This window comes from Engystomops pustulosus, chromosome 10 (assembly GCF_040894005.1).
Source record: "Engystomops pustulosus chromosome 10, aEngPut4.maternal, whole genome shotgun sequence".
Taxonomy (NCBI): domain Eukaryota; kingdom Metazoa; phylum Chordata; class Amphibia; order Anura; family Leptodactylidae; genus Engystomops; species Engystomops pustulosus.
In genome coordinates, this window is record NC_092420.1 from 67425765 (window position 1) to 67453415 (window position 27651).

A 27651-nucleotide genomic window follows, 5' to 3' on the forward strand; every position below is an offset into this window, starting at 1 on the left:
TGCTCCCTCCCTGTCCGCTCTACTCTGTCCGGTCCGCTCCGCACTGCTTTGCTCCCTCTCCTCCGCTCCATAGCACCCCTCTCCTCTGCTCCATAGCCCCCCTCTCTACCGCTCCGTAGCCCCCCTCTCCTCTGCTCCGTAGCCCCCCTCTCCTCTGCTCCTTAGCCCCCCTCTCTTCCGCTCCTTAGCCCCCCTCTCTTCCGCTCCTTAGCCCCCCTCTCCTCTGCTCCGTAGCCCCCCTCTCCTCCGCTCCGTGGCCCCCCTCTCCTCCGCTCCGTGGCCCCCCTCTCCTCCGCTCCAGGTGGGAGTGGAGAATGCATACAGTGTAACCTGTATGCATTCCTGGAGAACCTTCCTGTAGAATAAAAGAAAATAAAGTAAGTTTATCTGTGTATATGTATGTAATGTGTATATGTATGTAATGTGTATATGTATGTGTATATGTATGTAATGTGTATATGTATGTGATGTGCATATGTGGGTGTATATGTATGTGATGTGCATATGTGGGTGTATATGTATGTTATGTGTATATGTAGGTGTTTATATGTGTATATATATATATATATATATATTCTGTATGTATTTTATACTACATGGCGATAAGCTGTATGCATTTTATACTACATGGCGGCATTCTATATGCATTTTATACTACTTGGCGGCATTCTGCATGCATTTTATACTACTTGGCGGCATTCTGTATGCATTTTATACTACTTGGCGGCATTCTGTATGCATTTTATACTACTTGGCGGCATTCTGTATGCATTTTATACTACATGGCGGAATTCTGTATGCATTTTATACTACATGGCGGAATTCTGTATGCATTTTATACTACTTGGCGGCATTCTGTATGCATTTTATACTACTTGGCGGCATTCTGTATGCATGTTATACTACTTGGCGGCATTCTGTATGCATTTTATACTACTTGGCGGCATTCTGTATGCATTTTATACTACATGGCGACAAGCTGTATGCATTTTATACTACATGGCGACAAGCTGTATGCATTTTATACTATATTACGTATATGGGGGGGGCGTCTCTCTATGGCTCGTTTTCTCAATTAAAACCTTGTTATTCTAGTTAAATTTTTGTGTTGGCACTTCACTTCAAGTCAGAAGGGTTTGGGTTGCATTTTGGGCACTCGGCCTCTAAAAGGTTCGCCATCACTGCTCTAGGTGATGTGGTCAGCTCAACCCCTGAGCCTGTAGACCACATAGAGAAGTCCATATTCCTAACTGCGTAACAGAATTACTTTTTTTTCCTCAATTCTGAATGTCTTTAAAAACCTGTTGGCAGATAATGAGCCAAAACCAGTGTTAATAAAATCCATTCATCCGCTGTTGTGTAGAAAGACTTTATAGATATCAGGGATCACACTGCTTTTCTTTCCTACATTGATCATGCCCCTTCATTTTCCAGTAGATAAATGAGACACTTACTGAGAACCTATATTTAAGCAACGCCTGCAAGGAGATGGTAACATGCACCTCTGAGCGCACTTGTGAAATCTTTTAGTGTATCTGTAAATTAGTGCATATTTTTGGAACTAATGAATACACTGTGATAATAATACATCCACAGCAGCACATTAGTGTTAGATAGGAAAGTAGCTTCGTTTTCACACTAATCCTCCTGGAATATGAGCAAATTCACTTGTTTTGGACTTCCAGTTAAAATATTCATGTATAAATATATAATAATTGATAATATAAATATATGTTATTTATTGCTAATTTACTGAAAAGTGTCCACATACTTTATCCTCGGCGCTGGCGTTCTATGTGCTTCTCTTGATATTTTCAGTAGCAGAGGCGACCGGGGAGGGAGGGGGCCGCATCTGCCAAATGGTAGACTGCGTGTCCAGAGGAGAAGAGAATCAATAGGGCACATTTACTTAGCCGGCCGCTGGAGTTCACAGAAAGTGCATTGTACGACAATGATGCGCCGCGCCATGATTCACTAAGATCGCGCGCCCAATATTCTGCATGTGTCGCTTCCCCGCTCAGGTCTGACAGAGTTCACCATCTTTTTAGTGGTGCATGTACGTGCTTGGGCTTGCGACACAATTTTAAAGTTAAATCCCGCGCTCAGTCCGATGGCACGCACCCATCACCACCAATTTGTGCCGCATTGAAGCCATGGAAGCCAGCCACACATGGTGGGGTCTGCCGCGGGGAAAGTTCCCCAAACTATGGTGCCCCCTGTGTTTTGTTTTCCGGCAATGCGCAGCGATGCGCAGTCACGACTTCTTACAATGTAGGAGACGTGTACAATAGAACATGCGCAAGCTTTGAACCTCGCGCGACAAAATGACGTCACCGAGGCCGGCGCATCATCCTGAGAGCGGAGAGACTCTCGCATTTGCCCACCGCCAAGGTAATGCCCACCAATAATGCTGACTATATGAGCTTTTGCCTGAGTATATGAACTGTTGGCAGAATACTCAGCATATGAATACTCAGCTGGTACTTTTAGTACTCCAGCAGTATACTGCATATAACAATGATAAATGTAAAATGAGAAATACTATAGTCATGAGGCTGAAGTACTACAAGTACCAGCTCATATGCTGAGTATACAAGCTGGAACTTGTACTCTGGCCTCATGGCCATAGTACTTCTCATTGTACCCCTTTATTTAGCAGTATATGAGCCACATAATAATCAGCACCATATACTAAAAACAACAAAAATATTTAAAAAAAATGGTCTTTCCACCATTCCTGCCAGGATATCCCTTTTGTGTTTATCGAAACAGGCCCAGCTTTCACACTGAGTGAGTAAAATAAGTGTAGAATCTATATTATTAACTATATGTATAATATGACTGTTTTAGTGTCATTTTGTGCTATTTTGGTTGGTGGTGTGCCCCAGGATTTTCTAAGTATAAAAAGTGTGCCGCGGCTCAAAAAAGGTTGAAAATCACTGGTCTATATGTCTGTGTAGCATATATGTATATTCTCAAGTGAAATGTTTGGAAAAGTGGGGGGGCTATAAGAATTTACTTATAAAGGGCCCCAATTCAATGTTTGCACTGCGAGGGCGCATTCACACGATGCGTTGTGTCGCTTTTTTGACGCATTCCACTGGCTTCAGCCTTGATCACATGCTAAGGTTACATTGTGTTTCCACTGCATCTGCTAAAACGCAGTGTAACCTTAGCATGTGTTCAAGGCTGAAGCCAGTGGAATGCGTCAAAAACGCGACACACGACGCAACGTGTGAATGCACCCTGAGGCATAGGCTTTTCAATGGACAACCAGACTTTGCTTGATGAAAATAATCCAAAGGAGTTTATTTTGAAAAGTCCATCTTTCACATTAGAAAGTCCATATACAGTATAACATAACAGATCCAATAGACACCAGGCTCTTGTAGCTCTACAGACGGCAACCCACAAATCTCCACATTCACAATGCCCCAGATTGCCGGTCAGTGACACCTTTTATACAAAATTCCCACAATTCTCTGCAGCTTCCCCTATAAAACCCCAGAGCTGCTGCTGGCGCCTCCTAAAAGGTCAGAGCAGACACTATGTGGCAGGTAAGGAGGACAGAACATAGATTACATTGTGTTACATTCCCATCGCTCCCAGGTGGTAATAGCAGACAGAATAGAGCGTTAGGTGGCCGCCTACTGAGAGACGTAGACAGTAAGGCCCCATTCATGCGCGTGTTTTGGATGCGCAGAACATGCATTGCGCTCTGACCCATTGTTATCAATGGTATTTTCAGAGTCACGCTTGTGAAAAACGCACCATACAAGTCTATGGAGATGCATCAAAAACGCATTGCACTCTGGGACACATGCAAGCCCAATGCAAGTGCGTTTTTCACTGATCAATTACCATGGAAAAGATAGAGTTCAGGGTGCGTTCACACATTGCGTTTCATTGCTATTAAATGCATTGCAACAGCTGATAAGGTGATTTGCCTAATTACATTACTGTTTACGTTAACACAATGTTAACGCATGTGTTAACGAAACCCACACATAATATTAACAGTTATATAATTGGGCAAATCCCCTCTCTGCAGCCATTGTAATGCGTTTCAAACGCAATGAAATCACAACCAAAACGCAACGTTTGAACGCGGCCTCAGTCATGAGTCTTTTTCACGCACGTTATCTACACATGAAAAACACATTGAAAATGCATTGAAAACACTGAAAAGACTGACCGAATTGATTGAAATCTGATGAAAAATGTCAGTTTTTCACTGACCAAAACCTGATCGCACCCTGATCAGACTGTCATCAGCAACGCGAGTGTGGAAGAGGCCTAAGGGCATGTGACACTGAGTTTTCATTGTGTTTTGAAACGCATTACAACAGCTGAGAAGAGGGGATTTGCCTACTTACATTACTGTTACTACAAAATGCGTTAACAAGTGTTAACAAAATGCTAATGTAAATGCTTTGTGAACGCATGTGTTAACATTGTGTTTACACTGCGTTTTGTAAATGCAAATGTTAACAGTAATGTAATTTGGCAAATCACCTCATCTCAGCTGTTGTAATGTGTTCCAAAACGCTATCACAACGCACCGTGTGACCGCACCCTCAGTCATTCACACTCATTCACTCAGAAGCTTACCAAACCAAGAAACTAATGTACCACAACCAAAGTTACAGAAAACCCGTTTCCAATACTACAAAGTCTTTACATGCATCGAGGTATACTGATGTCTTCATGTAGATGAGACTTTAATTAACATGATCAAAAACCTAAATGGAGTTTCTAGATATCTGGAAAACTCCTGGGGGGGGGCAGAGTTGAGGTGGGGATGAAAATCCATACCTTGCTCTGGTACTTCCAGTCTTCAGGCTTGTGCCCAGCCAGAGGTTCTGCTCCGGCTTTTAACAGTCCTGCTGCTACTAATCTTAGAGAATGTTACTTGTGGTGTATGTGACAACAATCTGTATTGAAACTTTACAAGTCAGAATTAATGTTGTGGTCTATTGGATTTATGGACACTACATTTGAATTAGTTGAGGATGAAGTCAGAGGATACGATGTCCACAGCGCTGTAGTAGAATCTTATTCTCCTAACATGAACTTGGTGGTGGCAGATTGGGGGGGTGGGGGGGGGACATTTATATAAAGTGTCGGTAAATTGGATTTGTTACCGACCTGCTCTTGGAATGGATACACATTTAATATTGTGGAGCTGTACATTTCTGGCGCTGAGACGATCTTCTGTCCCTGGGACCAAAATCAGTTCTGAGCACCAGAAATGTGTCCAACAGTCGGAGAACAGGCAACTGCGCAATAGCAATGCTTTGTGTCCCAGCTAGACCAAATTTCTTTTGGTCTACTTTACGCCAGTTTACAGCGTCCAAAAATGGCTGCGACACATATTAATTGTGTCTGATATTCTACTCCGCCAAAGCCACGCCCCTTTTCAGAGAAGAATCGGAGCAGGCGGAAAAATTCATTTTTTCTGGCGCTGTCAGCTAATAAATAGGTCGGAGAGCAGAACATGCGGTGAGAGTGCCACAAAACTGGTGGAAACGCCATAGTAAATGTCCCCCAATATATCTAATTTTTCATGAATGTGGCGCCCCCTGCACTGCTCCCACACAGTGCACCAACTTTTTATTGCACCTTTAACATACGGCATGCGCCACAATTGTCAGCTGCTCTTGGACACTTTATAAATCCATGTGCACTAAAAAGAATGGGTAAAGTAAGACAGAAAACTGGCCGTACAGTGTATGCAGATGATAGCACAAGGCTCCGTACCCTGTGTAGCCTTTTAACGCATCCATTTTTTTTACGGACTGCTTAAAAACGGACCAAAAACGGGTTCAAAATGCCATGTGAGGCATCGCCCTAAAACCCCTTAAAAAGCCAATATGCAAATATGAAAAAAATGAAATGAAAAAAGCAACAAAAATGTATCAGATTTGCATATTGGCCCTTTAAATGGGTTTTAGAGCGCTGTCACACGTGACGCTTTGGCTGCATGCGCAAACGCAGACCAAACCGCACCCATTGGGGCAGGCCACGGCCCGATCGCATCGGTGGTTCTATGGAAACGCGTGCAATCGGGACCGAGCAGCCAGTGTTTTGCATTAGTTCCCGATCGGAGGCGTTTCAATAGAAATGCCGATGTGATCGGGCCGTGGCCCACCTCAATGGGTGCGGTTTGGTCTGCGTTTCCAAACGCAGCCAAAACGTCCTGTGTGACAGCGCCCTTAGGAAAGTGTCTTGGCGTTTTCTACCCTGCGGTTTTTGTCAACGTTTTTGAAGTGCGTTTTCACTGCGCTTTTCCAGTCGGTTGCATTTTTGAAAGCGCATGGGTTTGTGGTCTGCGTTTTGAAACGCATGCAATTACTTGCACAAACAGCAGGGAGAACAAAATCACTGGGCCACATTTACTAAACACAGTGCAAACTTTACTATGTGCAGTTGCCAGTGCAGTGTGCAGAGGGCGCTAGATTCTGGATTTCTTCATGAATCTGGTGCTCCTTGCACTGCTCCGACACTTTTTTGGTGCACCTCTAGGGCTGCGGGCCTCGGCCGATCGCATATGCGTTTTCAGGGAAACGCATGCGATCGATAACCTGATTGCATGTGTTTCTCTGGAAACGCATATGCGATCGGGCCGAGGCCGGCCCCCTGTGCGCTAGCGGCGCATTATGAACGGACTGCTAACGGAAAGTGTGACCAGGGCCTAACCTAAGGTGCGTGTCACATTTTTGTCGGAATTTGCATGATAAATCTGGCGCGCGGTCCTACTAAGGGTGATGTCAGAAGTGCCATCTTGGCTGCGTTTGCAAACGCAGACCAAGCCGCACCCACCGGGGCGGGCTGCCACCCAATTGCATCGGCGTTTCTATTAAATTAATACAAAACACCGGCGGCTAGTTTTCGATCGCAGGCAAACGCAGACAAAACGGCACGTGTGCCACCACCCTAAGCACTGTAATGCTTCTTCAGTGTAGAAATTTGTGTGAAGAATAGTGCAGCGACACAAGAATAGTGCACATCAAGTGTTGCGTTTTTAAAAACAAACGCAAGCAAACATTAGAGATACACATGTGTTCGAAATCACTACAAAAACGCAATGTGTGTCGCCGGCCAGAGGTTGCAGATTTTTGAAGCCAAAAGCAGGTGTGGATCATAATGGGTTGAGACAAATTATTTAAAGGTGCTGCTCCTTAGGGTGATGGCACACGTGATGTTTTTAACGCGTTTTTGGCCCATTTTTAAGCAGTCCGTCAAAAAACGCATGCGTTTTTGACCAGTTTGAAACCTGTCATAAACGGATGCATTTTCAAAAACGCATGCGTGTTTCAAAAAACGGATGCGTTTTTTTAACTGACTGCTTAAAAACGGGCCAAAAACATGTTTAAAACGCCATGTGTGCCGTCACCCTTAGGGTGATGCCACACATGGCGCTTTGAACCCGTTTTTGGCCCGCGGCCCGATCGCATTGGCGTTTCTATGGAAATGCCTGCGATCGGGAACAAGGCACCGGGGTGTTGCATTAAATTAACGCAAAACAGCGGCGGCTTTTTCCCGATCGCAGGCGTTTCCATAGAAACGCCGATGCGATCGGGCCGAGGCCCGCCCCAGTGGGCGCGACTTTGTCTGCGTTTGTAAGCGCAGACAAAGCGCTACGCGTGGCGCCAGCCTTAGGGTGATGTCACACGTTCAGTTTTTCTGATGCAGATTTTGATGCCCAAACCAGTAATGGAGTAAGAGGAGGAGGAGGTGCAGCACCTTTCAATTATTTGTCTCACCCATTATGATCCACACCTGCTTTTGGCTTCAAAAACTGCATCTGAAAAACTGAACGTGTGCCATCACCCTCAGGGTGATGCCACACATGACGTTTTGAGCCCGTTTTTGGTCAGTTTTTAAGCAGATCCTTAAAAAACGCATGCGTTTTTTGAAAACACATTCGTTTTTGACAATTGTCAATCAAGACAATTGGTAAAACCTGTAAAAAACCGTATGCGTTTTTTAACGGACTGCTTAAAAAACGGGTTCAAAACGCCATGTGTGACATCACCCTTAGATCTTCAGTTATCTGCATCAGTTATTGTGAATCAAAACTAGGTGAAGCCACTACAGATCTGTAAGGTATGATGGAAAGACTTGGACCACACCTTGTTTTGGCTCACAATAACTGATGCAAATGACTGAAGACCTAACGGAGACGTGAAGGGGTTAATGCAGCGAGCATGTTGCTATCAGTCAGGCTCCCAGTGCTGGCCGGCTTCCCGCTCCCAGCCGCTCTGATGTGCTGTGTGATCCTCCCGGGATGAGGTGCAGAGCTGCTGATGCTGCCTATATAACCGGATCCCCTGCGCCCGGCTCAGGACTGGCAGGACGTGGTGTGTGTGGTGCTGGGGGCACCAGCTGGCTCTCTCTGCATGGCTTCCTGGAGAGGACTCCCTCATAGAGCCATCATGAGCAGCAGCAGAATCAGTTTCTTTGAGGTAAGTACCAGGATCTGCAGATCTGCAGGCTCCATGCTCTGCGCTAACAATACACTGGACTATGGACACAGACCCCGTGTCTTGTATATGCACAGAATATACCGCATGCACCTCATCAACTGCACAAAGTTTCCGCTGCCATTCATCTGCCATGGGGGGGGGGGACTTGTTTAACCCGTTCTCTTCCGTCACTGGGTCTATGCAGTAAAGCTGAGGTTTTCTGTAGGATATGATCAATATTTTATGTATATTCTCACACAGCAGAATTCTGAGATTGTTTTTTGTATATTTTTAACTATATATAAAGATATATATTCACTAATGATAAATAGAAAGGATTGTAGTAAGGCGACTTCAGGCATTTGTGGCAAGTGAGATGATTGGTATTAGTATTGGAGGATAGAAGTGTATGTATCCACATTCATCTGCAATACTATATAGCTTATAGTACAGAATACAGAGGTTGGGGAATACGGGACGGACAATACTTGCTATTCAGTGGCAAAAACTTGTCACAATTGTGTTTATAGCTTGGGGTCCATAGTGATGTTGGTATTGCAGGGGTTTCCCATCTTGGTGTACATGGGACAATAATCATCTTTAAGTAATGTGTTGTGTGTGTGTGTGTGTGTGTGTGTGTGTTTTTTTCCTCCTCTCTGGAATCAAGGGAGGGAGAAGGGGATATGGTTGATGGGACAGGGATTTAGGGAACTTGTAACTGCTGGTATATGAATGTCCGATTTGACTTTTGATGGTTTAAGTACATAAAAAGGGTGTTTCTACCAATATAGAAAATTTCAAGGAGAAAAGGAAAAAATAATCATCCCCCTCTTTAGCCCTCACTTCACTTCTCCAATACATTTTGTTTTAAACGCATGTGTTTTCAGTCTGTTTAAAAATGGGCCAAAAATGGTCCAAGGATGCAACGTGTGGCAGCACGTGGGTACCGTGATGCCCCCCATAACTTTCAAAAGTGGAAGTACCTGAGCAACGTAGGAGTGGGAGATATGTATTGTAAACTTGGGCCGCCAGAGATAGACGTTTACCCCATCAGTGCCCTAGACAACCAAAGATATAGTCATTTATCCCACCTCTGTTATAGATTTGAAAACAGACTTCTTGAGCCTCCTGCTGGTAAACCCCCAAGTGCCCAGGAAAGGGATCGGTGGAAAAATGGTTACCCTCCTCTTACTGTTGGTTCCCATGTTGCTCCAGTACTTCTGGAAGTGCAAGGGGGGGTCACAGGATCTGCTTGAACTGTGAGCAGTGCCAAGAACCTTATCGGGGTATTCTCATTACAGCAAATTAATGCAATTCTTTTTGGTCACACAGGTGCAGGGCACGTTATAACACACAGCTCTGATTACTCTGTGATATAATCAGATTTCTTTCCACTGGAAGTAAACATAGAAGTTTTCTATAGAAGAACAGCAAGCAGAGATCTAGAAAACTGAGGAATTGATGCATAAAGTATATTGCAAAATTGGATAATTTTTATTATGCAAACAATAACAATAATTTGCTGAAATGGGAACATCCCTTTAAGCATGGATGTGGGAGCTGCAGCAGGATAACTATGCCTTTCCTTTAAAGGGGACACTGGTAGGGACCCTGCACAGAACATGCTGCAAAAAATTCCTTTGTGTAAAAGTGTAGATTACATTATAGTGATAGTGATTGACACTGCCAAAGATACACTGTGCAGGTTCTAATATCAAATCTTTAGGTTTATATAAATATTAGGTAAATATGTCAATGGACAAGATTCTGGATTGTGGATTATATACACATGATTATGTCAGTACACAGGCATATGGAACAAGCTGCCTAGTTGTAGATGCTGTGGCAGAGCTTGTGTGGTGTGAAATGTGATAATGGGAATGTGAGAGCAGTCGTAGTGCAGAAACATGTGGCAGATCCAAGGTGTCATAGATAAAAGGGTGATAAGGCTGTGAGATGTGAGTGCTGCATCCATGCAATGTCCATAGGTTTCATAAGCTATTGCATAGAGAAATTGTTGATTTATACCCGGGCTGGCTCCAGGTTTCAGCAGGTTCCAGGCAAACCGCTTCATTGGGCCCCTTTGTAGCCCATGTGGCAGAATTAAAAATTCATAAATTATTTAATATAAAGCCCCCTCATTGTCCTATTATATACAGCCCCTCTTGGATTCATTATATACAACCCCCACCCCACCAGATGTGGCCAGGCTGCTGAGGACTGAGATTCGGCTGTGTGGGTCCCCCTAGCAGCTCTGGGCCCCGTCACTTGCCCGGGTATACCTGGTACTGGTGCCGCCCCTGATTTAAAAGTTCCTTCTTCCGTGCTTATAAAGTGTTTTGTACTGAGGACTCTTTCACTATGTAGGATGCCAGGAGTCCCACACAAAGGACGAAGGGGGGAATATTTTGTTTAACCGAAAAAAAAATCCTTGCAATATAGAGAGAAAACCTGGTTGTAATAAAAAGGGCACTTTGTATATGCATAGCATTATAGTTCTATATATTATTTATATATTATATTCTCTCAATTGATCACTCTGTTGATCAGTAGGGTCCCAGTCCTACAATGTTGTCATCAATGGATTGTGATCTGTAAAGGTACCTCCTATTCATAGCAAATACAGGGAACACCACCTACCATGGGAAAAGGTCCTGTTCCTTTGAATAGGCAACAGGTTGGAAATGCCCACTATTGATGGGACTGCTGATGATGGCCGATTACATCCCATAGTCTTCTATGGAAGCTAATAGAAAATTAATGGAGCAGCAATATGACCGCTTGAACTGCAACTACATTCCTTCAGGGAAACAGAATTGCTGTTTTTGTGTTCAATGTGGGTAGCCCCCAGTGATCAGCAAGTTAGCTGCTACTTATGAACAACTTATAACTTGGACCAACCCTTTTAAGGAATATATAGTATTCAGGGAGAAAGTAAAAACCTCACCAATCAGTCTCAAAAACAGTGTCTTTATAACAGTGACCGCCACAGTACCACCAAAATATGGTAGTAATGGCCACTGTGCTCACATAGACGACCACAGTTCTCCAATGCTCTGCTATTAGCCAAGGTGTTCCCAACACAGCTACAATGGAACTTTAAATGAAGTATCCCTACAGTGTTGGGTATCCGTCCTGGAAGGCTTTGTAACTCGAACTATGTGTTGTTATTAGCTACAGAACTGGGGAATATGGATTTATATTCCAGGATTGTAGCTTGACTGCACTGCAGTGTGAAATCATTTTACTAAAAACAGCACAACTCTACCACTCCCCATGAGTAACTGCTGTGGTATTCATACAGAAGCCTGCTATAGCAGTGACTCATAGCAGGGGGTGTGCAGCAATACAGTGAGGAGATCTCATACATCGGTGCACCAGAGTGTATCACATCCAGCTATAATCCTGGAATATAAATGCATTTTTACAGTGCTACTGCTAGTAACACACACAAGGGCACAATTGCACAAGTCTCCAGGGACAATACCAAACACTGTTGTAGCCTTTAACAGTAATGCAAGTGCCTATATATCAATGTAAAATGGTAACATTGCTTGTAAAATATCAATCCATTGGAAATGAAGGGGAGCCGGTGATACGTCGTCTTGAATTTTTATTTTATTTAACCCTCTTCTGAATAGTGTTTTATTGACTGGACAACCTCTTTAACAAACTGTAAATCAATACATAAAATTCCCAGGACATTACAGAAACACATGGAAGATAAACCGTCCTAATATTAGTAACCGCAATTAACTATTTTACTATAAAATCTAAACTTACCGGTATGTACAGTTCCTTCTCCAGCCAACACTACACCATGTAGATTATCCTGTGTATATACAAATAATAACATACTCTACATTACATCTGGCAAATATAAATAAAAGAAAGCTAATTACATTACAGATGTATACATGTCTGTGGTCATAACCTTGGCAGCGTGGATGGAAATATCCCTTGCTTACATTGCTGCTTTCACTCAGAGAAGTCAGACTAGTATAGTAGAGAGAATGTTTACATTACAAAGTCCTTCAGCTTTGTCTAATAACTAAACAATGGATCTTTAAACAAAACACAAACTTGCAGATCCCCTGTTGCAATACTCATCTGAATGCCTCCTCCCCAGAATTCAATAGTTCCCTGTATTATCAACCCCAATTTATTTATTTTTTTATTATTAATCACAAAAAATCCTGTAATATCCCTTTAAACTACAGGCAGTCCCAGGGTTATGTACAAGCAGGGGCGTAACTACAGTGGTAGCAGCCATAGCAGTCGCTATGGGGCCCGCAGTGTCAAGGGGCCCCATCATCTGACTTGACACACTAAAGAGTGGAGGATATACACGATTATATACATATTATGCTGCACCCTGTACAGCATAATATGTATATAACATAAATGTGATGTATAGATGCTGTATCTGTCATGTGTATTTGCTGCATGTGTATACAGTGTATGGTGTCTGTATATATTATATGTGTGTGTGTGTAAAGATGCTGTATGTTTGTATATGGCACTGTATTTGTGTGTATATTCTCTATATGTGTGTGCTTGAGTGTATAAAGTGTCATTGTAACTTGCAGGTGTTAGTATCCAAATATGTATATTTTTTAAGTGGGAAGGGGGGCCCCATGGAGAAGCCTGCTGTGGGGCCCTGCTTCTGCTAGTTGAACCACAGCGTACAAGATAGGTTCTGTAGGTTTGTTCTTAAGTTGAGTTTGTATATAAGTCTGAACTGTATACTTTTTAATTATAACCTCAGCGAACATTAACTTTTTAAAAAATGTTGGGTTGTCATAAGAACCAGGATTAACAATGAAGCTTCATTGCAGGCACCATTGTTACACACCACTATTACAGTTGATCATTGTAACCTGGGGCTCCGTTTGTAACTAGGGGTCGTATGTAAGTCGGGTGTTCTTAAGTAGGGGACCGCCGGTATTTAATCAAAAACTGATAAAACTGATCTTTGAAGACTAGTTTGAATTTTAAAGTATTCTCATCTAAGCATTTATGGCTTTATTCATAAAATATACTATAAATGTCTTATGTGGGTCCCGCTGTGCTGAACCAGAAGCTTTAGCATCTCCATTGACAATAGTTCATAAAATAGCCAAGGCTTAATATATTTTCAAATAGAATTTTTTTATTTTCTTTTAATTTTAGTTCATCTTTATTTACGAAAGCCATCTTAAATCCTACCCCAAGTCTAATAACTGCCTGAGACTTTCTGTTCGGTAGGTTATTTATCACCAGTCACCTCATTATCGTCTCCATTTAGCCCCGGTCACCTAATGGGGTCACCTTTCTGTTTTGTGACGCCTTGTTATCAGCACAGGCAGCATTAGAATGTCCGGTATCACTGATATATAAATAACACAGGGACCACCATTTACTATAGTTAGTCAAACCTGATCCATTACCATCACTGCTTCGATGCATAGAACATATGACATGTCTTGGGTGAATACAGATTGTCTACATTTAAATGTACATTGAAATCCTTTACAAATCCACTAGCTGATTTCGGTGCTTATTTCGCCACTTCTCTAGGTGCAATCCACAACTAAAATTTGGTCAAAATAAACTATTTTCTGCATGAACATCTACACTTAAAATCCATGTGCATGTGCTGTAAACTCTACATTTGGCCTGGCTGCAGGAAGGGGGTTCTCGATAGGTGCAGGTTCCAGACCCTGTGGACATGTCATGAATTCCAATGATGAGGATATCCCTTTAATTAAACCAATAAGTTAAATTCAAATATGATCTTCCCAGTATAAACCAAGACTGTGCATTAGATTTCCCAATCTTTTAGCACTCTTTGTAGTCACTGGTCCACCTACCATGTGCCATTTCTGATATTTGAGCACCTTCTCCAGCTGCACTATTAATGCCGGAAGAGTCCTTCCTTTCTCCTGTGTTTCTAGGGAAGAAGCCTAAGCCTCAAGGAGCAGCGTATGGCTCAGTGTTTCTTAATCCTCAGTGACTGCTAATTTCTTTGTTTCTGGAAAGATGAGGTGTGATTTACTATTTGCAATGCTGATTTAACGGTTTTGGGAGGGAAGAAGTGGCAGCGCTCCAGTCAGTTAGGTTCTATTTTTTTTAATGTTTCACACGTATAAATCCTTCCAAGGATTCCACAGCGTTGCCAAGTTTTTTTCCTGCAACACGCGTAAATACCCCAGACACTGTGAGTCAGAGGAATGCAGTATGTCTATATCAATTTCCACCAGGGTTTAGGATTCTAATCTGAAAGTTTGTTGCCTAAACAACCCGTGTGACATCAACTACACTACAATGTAATGTATAATGGCCGGGACAGCCCTTCTCTTCATCCTAGCCCCAACATAGAGCTCCAATGTACTAAAAGGGACTTGTTTGCCTACATACAGGGTGGAAAAAAAGTAGGTGTACTTAAGGATACCCGACTTAAAGATGACCCCTAGTTAGATGCCTCTGCCCTCTGTGACCTCTGATGAAGCTCTCTGGATGCTTTACTATAGTTCCAGGCTGCAATGATCAGTAGTAAGGCGTCTGTAAGGAAGCTTTATTGAAAAAAAAATTTGAAACTACAATTGTCACTGGGTCAAAAAAATTGTCTTGATCTCCAATTATAAAATATACAGTTTTGACTTGCATACAAATTCAACTTAAGCACAAACCTATGGAATCTATCTTGTACATAATGCTGTACTTTGGCATACAATTGTAGAATACTAGAAATTGAGATGGTTTGTATTGATGTATGAAAATTTCCAAATACCTTAAATGTTGGTTACACCTGCTAACCATCTTATGCGCATTGTAATCACAAGACTGTAAGGTCAACTTAAAGGGACCTGTCATGAGAATCTAGGTCCAGAATCATCCACAAACATTGATATTTATTAATGGACATTGAATTGGTTTTTCTGGAACCTAGAAAATCCTTAGAGCTTTATTGGAGAAAAAAATGCAGACCTATCCTGCTGTGGCTCTGTCACTTGTCAGAATTTCTGAGGCTCACAGGTTCTGCATTGGCCAATGGGTGGGCTCCTTGGACCGTGGGGCTCACAGGTACTACTTTGGCCATTGAGGGGCCTCATTGGACATGGGAGGTCACTTAATTTTAGTGACCAGAGCCAGGCGGCTGCTGCTAAAGCAAATAAAATTATAGGATGTATCAAGAGAGGAATAGATTCTCATGATAAAGACATAGTTTTGCCCTTATACAAATCCCTGGTCAGACCACACATGGAATATTGTGTACAGTTTTGGGCACCAGTGTATAAAAAGGATATAGTAGAGCTGGAACGGGTGCAGAGGAAAGCAACCAGGATTATTAGGGGAATGGGGGGATTAGAATACACTGACAGATTACAAAATTTGGGATTATTCAGTTTAGAAAAAAGACTGAGGGGAGACCTCATTACAATGTACAAATACCTGAACGGACAGTACAAGGATCTCTCCAAAGATCTTTTTATACCTAGACCAGTGACCAGGACAAGGGGGCATCCTCTACACCTAGAGGAGAGGAGATTTTACCATCACCATAGACAAAGGTTCTTTACTGTAAGAGCAGTGAGACTATGGAACTCTCTGCCGCAGGAGGTTGTTATGGCGGACTCTATGTACATGTTCAAGAGAAGCCTGGATGCCTTTCTGGAGAGAAAAATTATGGGGTTATGGGGATAAAACATTTATTTAATTCTTAAAGGTTGGACTTTATGGACTTGCGTCTTTTTCCAGCCTTATATACTATGATACTATGATACTTCCATTCTCCAGGGGTCTTCACTTCCTGTGTCAATCCAATCGATGCTTGAAGCAGATCCCGTTACCCCCGAAAACCTGCTCTTTTTCCTAAAGGAAATAGTCACTTCAAAAACCATGCATCATTGGCCAAGCTGGGTACCCAGGTTTATGACCATTAGAGATAACTGACACCAGTGTCATTAATCATGTAACAGTTGGATACAGGTGTTGAGGTGAATGATAATTTAGATCCACAAAACATCTATATCACACATACATCTCCATACATATCCAACCGCAAGTTCATTTACTCGCTAGACATCGAAAATATAAAATCAACAAAGCTTTTCTTTTTCTATTTGGAAGCGTTTTTTTGAAATGAAGCATTTGATTATCATGATTTTACAAGAAAAATAGAATAGAATATCTGTACAGATAATGTAGTCCTTCTGCATAAGAAAAATACTCAATCAATTTTTCAAGGAAATGCAGCCAAAAACCTCCTTCCTTCCCTTATGGTAAGATTGCTCTAAGATCCAGCTTTTCAGTGGAATTTTCCAAATGTATATGTAATAAATAGAACCAGTCCTCAGATGCCAACTGTTCATGCACAGACTAGGATATTACCGTAACTTCATCTTCTTTCACTACTGCATTAATTAATTCACTCATTCAAGGGGTTTTGCATGTAGACTATTAAGCACATCTCCATGAGATATGTCATGAATACCTGATGTGGTTATAACCTCTGGAATCGGCAACCCACATCCGGGTCAAATGGAGACTGTACTACGCATGCACCACTATTTTAATTTTTTATGGGAATATAGCCATATACTATATACTCTGCCCTGAAACTGGATATTGTCCGCACGTGTTAACTTAGAGACACTCCATCGACAAGTCGGAGGGGAATTGGGGGCCTTTAACTAGTGGGGGGTATTTCCCTTGCTGCTCAGACCCAACCGCTGAAGACACTTCTGTAGAGTCTGGTGGGTGTGGGATGTACAATCCCCTGAGAGATTCCCCCAGTATACTGGGTTCCGTGGATTATACATATGTCGGCAGAAGGAATTCTTTGTGAGTTTCAGCAGATGCAGGATGTTCACAGGTTATGAGAAGTAGGCATAGATACCATTGAGGACCGGAAATGACAGGAGATGTTGGATTGTATCCCACAGCTTTTTGCTTGAGGCTCATAGGTTGTCCCACAAATATCTCTTACATGGGCTCAGACACCTTACTACATATGATGTGGTCTTGTACTGAGCTGGAAGAGTTTGGGCATATGGTTTCCACCCTTATCACAAAGACTCGGACCCGGTTACTCTCTCCCTGTGTAAGTATTTTATATTGTGCTGAAGACCTGCCTACTGGCTTCATACAGTACATTTGCAGTTTTGTTTGGTTTATTGAAATATTAATAACAATTATGCAATTAAAAAAAAAGTTTATATATAAAAAATTTTATTGGGCAGCACTCCACAATTTTGTTTGAGCAATTTTTTTTTTTTTGTGGCTATTATTGCACCTGATCTGCAAAATAAAACTACAAATTTATTTCATGCCATTTTTTCCCATTTTTTTTTTTTTATTTTTGCCATTTTTGCCTAATTTTATCTAAACTTAACTTTAAAGGAAACCTACCACTGGTAATGGTAGGTATCAGCTGTAAACACCGGGCACCAGCTCAGGGTGAGCTGGTGCCAGAGCTTACCTTTGCTAGTGTTTTAAACCGCTATATCGCGGTTTAAACACATTTTGATGAACAGACCCGAGGTAGCTTCGGCGCTGCTTTGTTTAAACTGCGATATAGCGGTTTAAAACACTAGCAAAGGTAAGTTCGGGCACCAGCTCATCCTGAGCTGGTGCCCGGTGTTTACAGCTAATACCTACCATTACCAGTGGTAGGTTTCCTTTAAGTATATTTTTGAATTTTTGGGCCACTCTATCCATTATTGACTATGGGACCCTAGTTCTCCCAATTTGTGAGGGTCCCGTTCTCACGATTGGGGAGATCTTCTGGTGTGGTATATACGGGGGAAATGTCTGGTTGGCCATGGCTTATCAAGAATTATCACAGAGCTAAAATAGGACTATATATATATCTATCACTTTCAATTTTAAATGTTTTTAAAGAGTTTTCATACACGAATAATGTTGTATAATAGTGTGTTGTTGGCTTAGAACGGATTCTGTAAGGTATACCATCTGTTGTAACTTAATTTAGAAGGGCACTCTTGATCTGAAACCTAGCATTTGTTCTAGTGATAATAGGCTGAGTTTTAACTTTGATTCCTTTCTAAGCTGTCCAAAGCGTCTGCGTGTTGTTTATATCGCGGTGACTCATTCTGATTTGGAATTAGAATTACGGAAAAGGTTAAACATCTTAAAAATTCTCCAGTCCTATACGACTTACATTAAGTCCTGACACTGTTGGAGCCTGCAGTTGTGTGAAATGAACAGATCTACAATTTTATCTAAGTGCTATAGTTTCACCCGAGATAAATACTGGATCTGCCTGATTGCTCTCCCATCTGAACTACAATATCCTCCTCTAATATCTTTACAGGAGTATAATACTTAAGGCTGTTATTATAGAATAAGCTGAGATGTACTTGGACAGGAGTTTTGAAGCTACTGTAAATATGTGGTTGCGGGGATGATGGGCCCTGATTTGTGGCACTATTTATTTTGAGGCCGGGAGTAAAGAATATCCTTTATGTATACACTAATAGTTTGTAATAAATTTAGGTGTTGTACCCTATCCATAGGATAGAAGATGACAAGATGATCAGTGAGGGTCTGACTAATAGAATCCCCAGTGATCAGGAGAATTGGACCCCCAGCAATCAAGAGAACGGGTGACTTGTTATCAATGGAGCGCTGGGTTAATCATTTGTTCTCGCGCTCCATTCCCAAGACTGTACCTTGCCATCTCTGGCACTTAGTGAATGGGAGTGACACCAGAGAGATACCTGAGCTCTGTGCGATTAGTGATAATAGGACCCCAGCAGTTTGACCCTCACTGATCAGTTTATCCCCTGTGCTGTGGATATAGAACAGTGATGGCGAATCTTATAGAGCGAATGCCCAAACTACAACCAAACCTACTTATTAAATGCAATTTCAGCAATAACATGTTGCTACCTGTTTTGTAACGGCTTTTAATTGTGTCAGCGTCCCGAGGACACCAATACAGTTGAAAGAAAGAGGATAAATTCAGACCATCATTGTACCTTCCTTCCAAGGTCTCATGAACAGGAAGAATTGCGGGGCCCAGAGCAGGAGCTCCAATAACAACGCAGTCTTGTCTGCACCTCCTTGCTCCATCTGTAGTCCCACGCAGCTAAGGATGTGTAGCTTTAAAATAGCCCTGATCACAGCACATCCTGGCTGGTCAGGGACTGCCAGAGGAGGTCTTGAGTCCTGTCTGGTGAACTCTGTGCTAGGGTGATGGCTCGGGTGCCCACAGAGTGCTCCAAGTGCCCCCGTGATATAGGTTCACCACCATTGATATGAACAGAGACCACAATCTGTGCTTGAGTGGAATAGCACTTCTGCCTTGCAGCGCTGGAGTCCTGGGTTCTAGTCCCACCCAGGTCAACATCTGCAAAGAGTTTGTATGTTTTCTCTGTGTTTGCATGTGTTTCCTCCGGGTCCTCCGGTTTCCTCCTACACTCCAAATCATACCGGTAGGTTGTTTAGATTGTGAGCCAGGGACCAATTTGGCATGCTTTGTGCAGCGCTGCGTTATCCGTGTGCGCTCTATAAATTATTATTATTTATTATATGGTGGTAATGTTGCCTGTGAGCAGTAATTCCTTTTAAGGAATTTCTTTATCCATTACAGGTAGAAATCCTAGACTGCAAAACCAAGCAGCAATTGTGTTTTCTAGATAAGGTAAGTTACCAGACAAGATGTAAGAAGCTACAAAATCAATGAACCAACATCCACAATGTTCCACAATGTAATAGCCAGTTCACATCTCAGTAAGGCCAGTTTTACACTGCAGTATTCTGCTCAGTATGTTTCTTCAGTATTTGGGGGGCCAAAATGTGAATTTACTCCTACAAAGAAGATGTACAAATGTTTCCGTTAATATAAAATATAGATATTATTTTTTTTGCTGTAGAATCTAATACTTTCTAATATGGATGTAAAAAAAATTATGGAATAAAGCTTTACACATCAGTATTATTTTTAAGCAGTTACTGACACGCTTTTCTTACAATAACTGATCAAAAAACTCATGAAAGAAAGCCAGTTTCACATGTTAATATGCTGGACAATATATTTGAAAGTGAAAATTTATATGGAGTCTAGTCACCGATAAGCAATTTTTATATAGTTGTACTCTATTACTCTATTAAGGTCGATTGGTAATTTTATATAATAAAATATTTAAGGACTACATTCACACAACTGTAATGGGACTGTCTCGGTGCAGTGAGCATATGGTGTCTCAATGCTCCATGACCGAGATGAGCAGCCATTATGCAAAATATAGGACATGCCCTATATTTGACCATAATTGTGGCTTAGCCATTGGCTTCTTTGGAGAGGAGAGCGGTGAAAAGTGCTGACTTGGGTCCCGGTGCCAGTGAGCACACGGCCTGCATGTAGCCTAAAACTGCTACGCCACCTGTATAAATATCCACAAATTTATAGTGCACTGCCATCCCTGCCTCCTTTTTGTATTTATTTGATGGAAAAAGTTATCCAGCGCCCACGTTCATATAAACCAGGCTGGTTCCGTAAAGGGAACTTGTCAGCAGAAATTAACCTCATATACCACTACCAGTGTTAGTGGCCCAGTGTGGTGCCATCATCCAGTAAATAAATGTTAAAATGAGAATTAAATTGGTTGTATAAAGTCAGGGATAGGCTGAACTCAACATTGAAGTCAAGCTTTCCCTGACTCAGAACATCCCAAGTGCTGTGATTGACATGATTTATTACACTTCTAGTGAAGGCATGATGTCCCTGGACAGGGTAGGGTGAGCTTGACTTCAGTGCTGAGCTCTCCACCTCCATGACTTTATCCAACTATTTTACATCTCCCACCAGTTTATTTTATGGATGATCCCACCACACTGGACAAAGGAACATGGCCTGGTAGATGTTTAGCTGCTCGACAACAAACTAGTATTGGTTTATTAGGTCAATATCTCCTGACAGGTTCCCTTTTAACTTCTTACATTGCAAGTCTGAATTATTGGCGAATAATCTCTATCATCCTACATTTTCATAAAATACTATTCCATACCCAACACCCAGGATGGTGTGCTTCATCGCACCAATTACATGGGAAAGGTAAAAATTTTATTAGAATCAGTAATTTCTAATTCACAATTTTTGTTTTTCATCTAAAATAGGTAGAACCCAATCATACGGTTAATGACATCAAATTGATGTTTCATAAATGTTGTAAGTATTTTTGATATTTTATATGTGCTCTTTAAAAGGGTTTTCCCATGAAGAAAGTTAGGCCCTATCCTCAAGCGCCGTACTCAGGAATCTGTCATCTCCATAAGCATGAATGGGTCAGCCCATGCATGCGCGACTGGCTGCTTCGGTCATCTTGAGTGTGACGGGGAGGTACATCTGACTCCCATTCTCATGATCTTTGTGGGTCACATCACTGAGACCCCACTGATCAGGAAGTTAGGCCCTATCCTGCGGTGGGAGACAACCCCTGTGGGGGGATAACCCCTTTAAGGTAAATTTTTGATTTTGTCAGAGTTGCATTTGTTAAAGTGGTATTCCCCTGTAGACTATTTATGACATATCCATGTCCTAAATAGAGGATAGATGCGGGTCCTACCTCTGGGAGCGGTATCTATCTCAGAAACCCAAAAGAATAGAACCAAGATTGTCAGGTGAATAGAGGCCTTTGGGAGCCCTTAGAAAACAAAAATCGGAAGTCTTTCCTTCACCTTGTTTAGGTGAATAAGATGACAGAGAAGAATCACAGGGAGACTGGGCCATGTAAGAATATCCAGCTTTACAGGGGCATGAAAAAAACATTAGCGTACCTCCTTCAGAGATAGTTGACCAAAAGGCTGTGAAAATAACAATCTGTGTGAGGAACAAGGGTGGAAATTGATGAAACCCTTCATCCTATGTCCTCCCTGACTGATCTCCTACTTTTAAGTTTCCCTTAAACCAGACCGAGGAGGAGGACAGCAGAACCAGACTGCATCTTGTCACACCAAGGGGTGAAATTTACCATTAGGTGGTCCCCAATGCATAACTTTGTGCTATACCACATCTGCTACTAACCTCCTCCCATGTTCTCATATATTTATTAATACCCAAGTACAATCTAAGTCCTCATGCACACGGCCGCATATTTTGGCCGTGAGCTAGACATTTTTTTGTGCATGGGTCATAGAGCACGTCCTATTTCTACCTGTCTATGTGACCTGGTGCGAGAAGTATAAGAACACATGCTGGACAGTTCTCTCTACTACATGGGGAGAACTCTTGTTCTTGTGATTAGTGAGGTCCATGAGGTTGGACCCCAACTAAATAGAATGCTATCCTTTATCTCATGAATGAGGCAGCTAAACATGGGGCAGCCCCTTTAACTGAAAAATAGTTTGCCAGCTCCCTAAAACTTTAAATTCACTTTTTTTATTAGAATTCTTAAAATGATCTGCTACAACTCCCATTTTGATGTCTGCTGGGTCCCTCATTAGTCTCTAGCCTTTGCCAAAGGTGTACATGTCTATCTCAAGTGGTTCCCTGGAATTGTCAGTATGGGAGACATTATTTCTGAGGAAATAAGTCGCTGGACAAGCCCTTTAATGAAAACAATCCATATACCACAATACTTTCATGTTGATCCAGGGAGTTATTCTGACTGCAATATTGGGGTGGAAAAGGAATTTTCCCCTACTTTTGGCATCGGCCCTAAAGGGTTGTTTTTGCCTTTCTCTGGATCAACACTGTATGATTTGTGTTGGGTTTGATGGACCTGCATCTCTTTGCAACCTTATCTATAATGACAATTTATTGGTCATGTATCCATTCAATGAATATATTCAGCTGAATATAGATCTCCAGCTTCACCTGTTCTAATATCTGGACCAACCCCTTTCCTGAATCAGGTTCTCTGGGGGTGGAATTAGTTCATGAATAACCAATCAGTGAGCTGATCTGTTCAGGCTTATTTAACCTTCCTGCGACTTGCGGAGTATGATAAATAAGGAAGAGACATGATTATTTATTGGACGAGACCAACCATGTTTCCTGATTGCCAGTACTAAACTTTTCAGTCCATCAGTCCAAATTCCAGACTGAGAATTTTGGGTGAAGATGGTTGTGTAGAGATGACCGGACCCAAATGTGATATTTAAATTTGGGTGCGCCTTGCACAACCTGGACACATTGCCAAATTGGCTGCTGAACAGGTAATCTGGGAAATTAATGGCCTCAGCTACTAGCCATGACTGTTATTGGGCAAGGGTACACCCCTGGCCAATCAAAGCCATGGTTAGTTGCTAGGGGCATTAACATGTCGGATTGTTAGTTCAGCAGTCAATCTGGCAGTATGTCAGTGGTGCGTCGTACCAGAATCCGAACAGGAGGTTTGGATCTGCTCATCTCTACCAATATATTTTATAATTGTGATTGTTTCCTTTTACTTTTTGGTTGCTAAAGCTTATTTTTTTCTTTTGCAGATCCTCAGTGGTATCCAGCAAGACAATCAATACGGTTAGACCCCAGTATGTAGGGGAGTTTGCCATAGAAGTAAATGACTTGTAGACAACAGTTGCTTTTTCCTTTAATGTTTATATGTAAGATGTTAATAATCCCATCATTTAGCATGTGGATGGCGAATAAAAGAAATCCCAATGTTGGTTACAAGTTAATTAATAAATATATATGGTAATATCCGTGTTGTATTATCAAAAAAGCTACTAGCTCTTAATTATTAAAAAAAAAAAAAAAAAAGTTTTCATAAAATGCTGAAGTCCTCACCGCCCACTATGTTACATAGATTCGTCCAAGGTGATGTTACTTCCATTGTAACGCTATGGAAATTACTGGATTTGTTTGGTGTGAATGTATAAAATGATGATAATGGGAAAAAGTGATCAGAAATATAAAACATTCTCTCCCTGAAGTATCATTTAGACAGGGCACTGGTTTCTTAGGAGGAGACAGAGGTCTGTGTGTTATGTCCTGTATATTTACAATGATTTCCATGCCTTCAATATAGAGGGAAGGTCATTAAAAGATGAAGAAGTCCTGCGAGAGCTTCCAGTTGGCACCACAGCTACCTTATATTTTAGAGACTTAGGTCCTCAGATTGGATGGACTATGGTAAAATATCAAACCTTATTTTTATATTTCAGATCCTAAGTGTAAATTCTGTTAGCTTCTTATGAACTAAGCTATCAAATATGTTGTGTGGGACATGACTCAAGCAATTGCTGCTCTATTCATGTCTATTGTGCTGGTGATAGCTTTGTGTATCACCCCACTACTTCTGTCAGTCCCTGAAACCTGACTCACACTTCATTTGGGGTACAAGAGACCCCATTCTTGTGATCTAGGGGTTTTGAAACTTCTAAATAACCCATAACTTTGCTGAGATGCCCAAACACAGCCACTTTATTAAAACAGACTATTTTCTCCTTCTCCAGGTTTTTCTAACAGAATACGCAGGGCCACTTTTTGTATACTTTTTGTTCTATTTTCGGATGCCTTTTTTCTACGGATTAGCCAAGGCTTTTACATCAAGTCCACACTCAGTTGTACAGTAAGTTCCATATTGTTATCTTTGGCCAGAACCGCCACTAGGAAGTTTTGGGCCCCTGACTGTGGGCCCCGTGCAGAATGATAATCGGGCTCTGTGTGCGCAGTGAATTCCCTGCACCTGGTAAGGGAGGAAGGTTTTCTGTGATTTGGGGCCCCTTCTCCTCCTCCTCGAGCCCCCCTGAACACAGTAAAACTAATCCCCCCTGATGGCGGCCCTATCTTTGACTGATGTGATGTTGTGACCTGCTGATGATACGTCTCTTCCTCTACAGCTTGGCTTGCTGCTGTCATTCGTTCCACTATATCAAAAGATTGATTGAAACCATATTTGTCCATCGATTCTCACATGGGACAATGCCGCTGAAGAGTATAGTAAAGGTAAGGGATATGACTGCTGTCCTAGCAATCCTGGGATCCTTGACTGGACCTAAAGTAGAGCACTTAGTGTCTTCTTCAGGCAATGGTAGTTACACTTTTCTGTAACTGATGGAGGATCAATATCTATCCCTTTCACTGCAATGATTATGGAGTTTACAATTTGCAATGATTATGGAAAGTTAATCAAATCTGATCAATAAGATATAGATGCCCTAAACCAGTGGTGGCGAACCTATGGCACGGGTGCCAGAGGTGGCACTCAGAGCCCTTTCTGTGGGCACTCAGGCCATCACCAGAGAGGACTCCAGATATCTTCCTGCAGTCCCAGACAGCCCAGGACTTGCTGTGCACAGAGGTATTTTAAAGTGACAGCTCTACCTGGGACTACTGGAAGAGTGGGAAGGTGCGGACAGATCTGGATTATCATTGTAGCTCCTGCTCCGGCCCTGACAATTCTTCCTGTTTAGGGGACCCTGGAGGGAAGCTACAATGATCACCAACTTTCTTCTATTTTCTGCTTTATTGGTGTCCTCAGGGGCTGGTATCAATGAAAGCTGTGACAGAGAAGGGAGTATATATCACAAATTACATTTCTGTGCTGGCACTTTGTGATAAATTCGTGGGTCTTGGTTGTAGTTTGGGCACTCGGTGTCTAAAAGGTTCGCCATCACTGCCCTAAACTGAAGGATCTGTAAAGGGGATCTCATCTCGCAAACAATAAACCCGAATGTCCACACTGACTTAAAAAAAGTCTATACAGTGTGACAAAGCAAATATGTCTTCCCTTCAGTGCCCCACTATGTGCCCAAACCTGGCTGGGTTCACACCAAGTTTTATTTATATGCTAAGCGTATACGTCGGTAGAGCAGTAGTAGATCATAGTTGTTGCCTACATCTGTGCCATATGTTGTGAGGACACGTAGGAATCCTCCTGACGTGTCCTTACAACATATGGCAAATAATGACATGTGAACCCAACCTTACCACCGCATATGGGGTATCGGCATACTCAGGAGAAATTGGGTAACATACTATGCAGTGCATTTTGACATTTTATACTTTGTGAATGTATAATTTTTTTAAAAAAATACAATAATTTTAGCCAGAAAAATCACACATCCATCTCGTTTTAACCCCTATGCAACACTTAAAGGTAACAGACATACATTGAGGGGTGTAGTTGCTACAATGCTGTATCATTTAAACCTCTCTTGAAAGCTGAGCATGTCCCTCAAAACGTAGGTTTAGGCGATTTTCATGAAAACTTGAAAAATCGCACCTAAAGTCCGGGCCGAGACAAGGCGTTTTGGTGCCCTAGGAAGACAAGTAAAATTGTGCCAAACACCTTCGGGGCCGATCCAAACAGGAAAAATAAAATGCCCCTCCATTAAAAATAATAAGAAAGAAAATATAAGTCGCCAATCTGCTATGAAAACATCTACAATAAGGCCTCCATGCTGTAAATATAGTGTAAAATAGAAAAATATGTCCCTCCAGTGAAAATGCCTGCAATGCTTATAGCAAACATATATATACCTGCAAAGCATGTAGCGAATGCATAAATATATTCCAGCAATGAATATACACATAGATGCCAATGACTGGGCTGCATATATATATTTACCACAAATTATCAAACAGCACTTGTAAATTAATTTTTGGTCTACATTTCTTACACACATCAACATGTATGAGCAGTACAGGCAGTCCCCGACTTAAGAACACCCGACTAATAGACAACCCCTAGTTACAAAGGGACCTCTGGATTTTGGTAATTTACACTATACTTTAGTCCCAGGCTACAATAATAACCTGTAACAGTTATTAAAGGTGTCTGCAATTAAGATTTATTGTTAATCCTGGTTCTTATGACAACCCAACATTTTAAAAATGTAATTTTTACAAAGACCAAAAAACTTTGACTGGGGTTACAATTATAGAATGTACAGCTCCGACTTACATTCAAATTCAACTTAAGAACAAACCTACAGAGTCTATCCTGTATGTAATCTGGGGACTGCCTATAAATATGCTGCACTAGGGCACAGACATCACTTACTGTTAGGCTCCTGCTGTCTCCTTTTAGATCTGTGTTAGCTGTCATCTAGGGAAGAACAAGACCAAGTGGCTCCTGCATTTACAGATAATACACTGTGACCCATCCAAATACTAGAATATATACTACCATATAATTTTCTCCTCCTTAATCTGGAAGCCCCAGCACACTTTCCCAGTATATAGGTAGCCCATGCCTTCAGTATATAGCCAGCCAATATATATCCAGGC

The 27651-nt window shown here is 41.8% G+C and overlaps 1 protein-coding gene across 4 annotated transcripts in view; it reads left to right on the forward strand.

Moving 5' to 3' along the window:
- The first annotated feature begins 3486 nt into the window (after positions 1-3486).
- LOC140103631 (very-long-chain enoyl-CoA reductase-like) overlaps positions 3487-27651 on the forward strand; it is a 31195-nt gene continuing 7030 nt past the window's right edge. Inside the window, exons 1-7 of one of the 4 annotated variants that reach the window (XM_072126783.1) lie at positions 3487-3557; positions 20068-20118; positions 21594-21645; positions 23904-23948; positions 24446-24549; positions 24873-24988; positions 25260-25365. In XM_072126783.1, the coding sequence (XP_071982884.1) occupies positions 3549-3557; positions 20068-20118; positions 21594-21645; positions 23904-23948; positions 24446-24549; positions 24873-24988; positions 25260-25365 (483 nt within the window). In that variant the 5' untranslated portion in view covers positions 3487-3548. Of the gene's footprint in view, positions 3558-8260; positions 8469-20067; positions 20119-21593; positions 21646-23903; positions 23949-24445; positions 24550-24872; positions 24989-25259; positions 25366-27651 lie in introns of those variants that run through there. The other 3 variants (XM_072126782.1, XM_072126785.1, XM_072126784.1) reach the window with 3 other exon arrangements.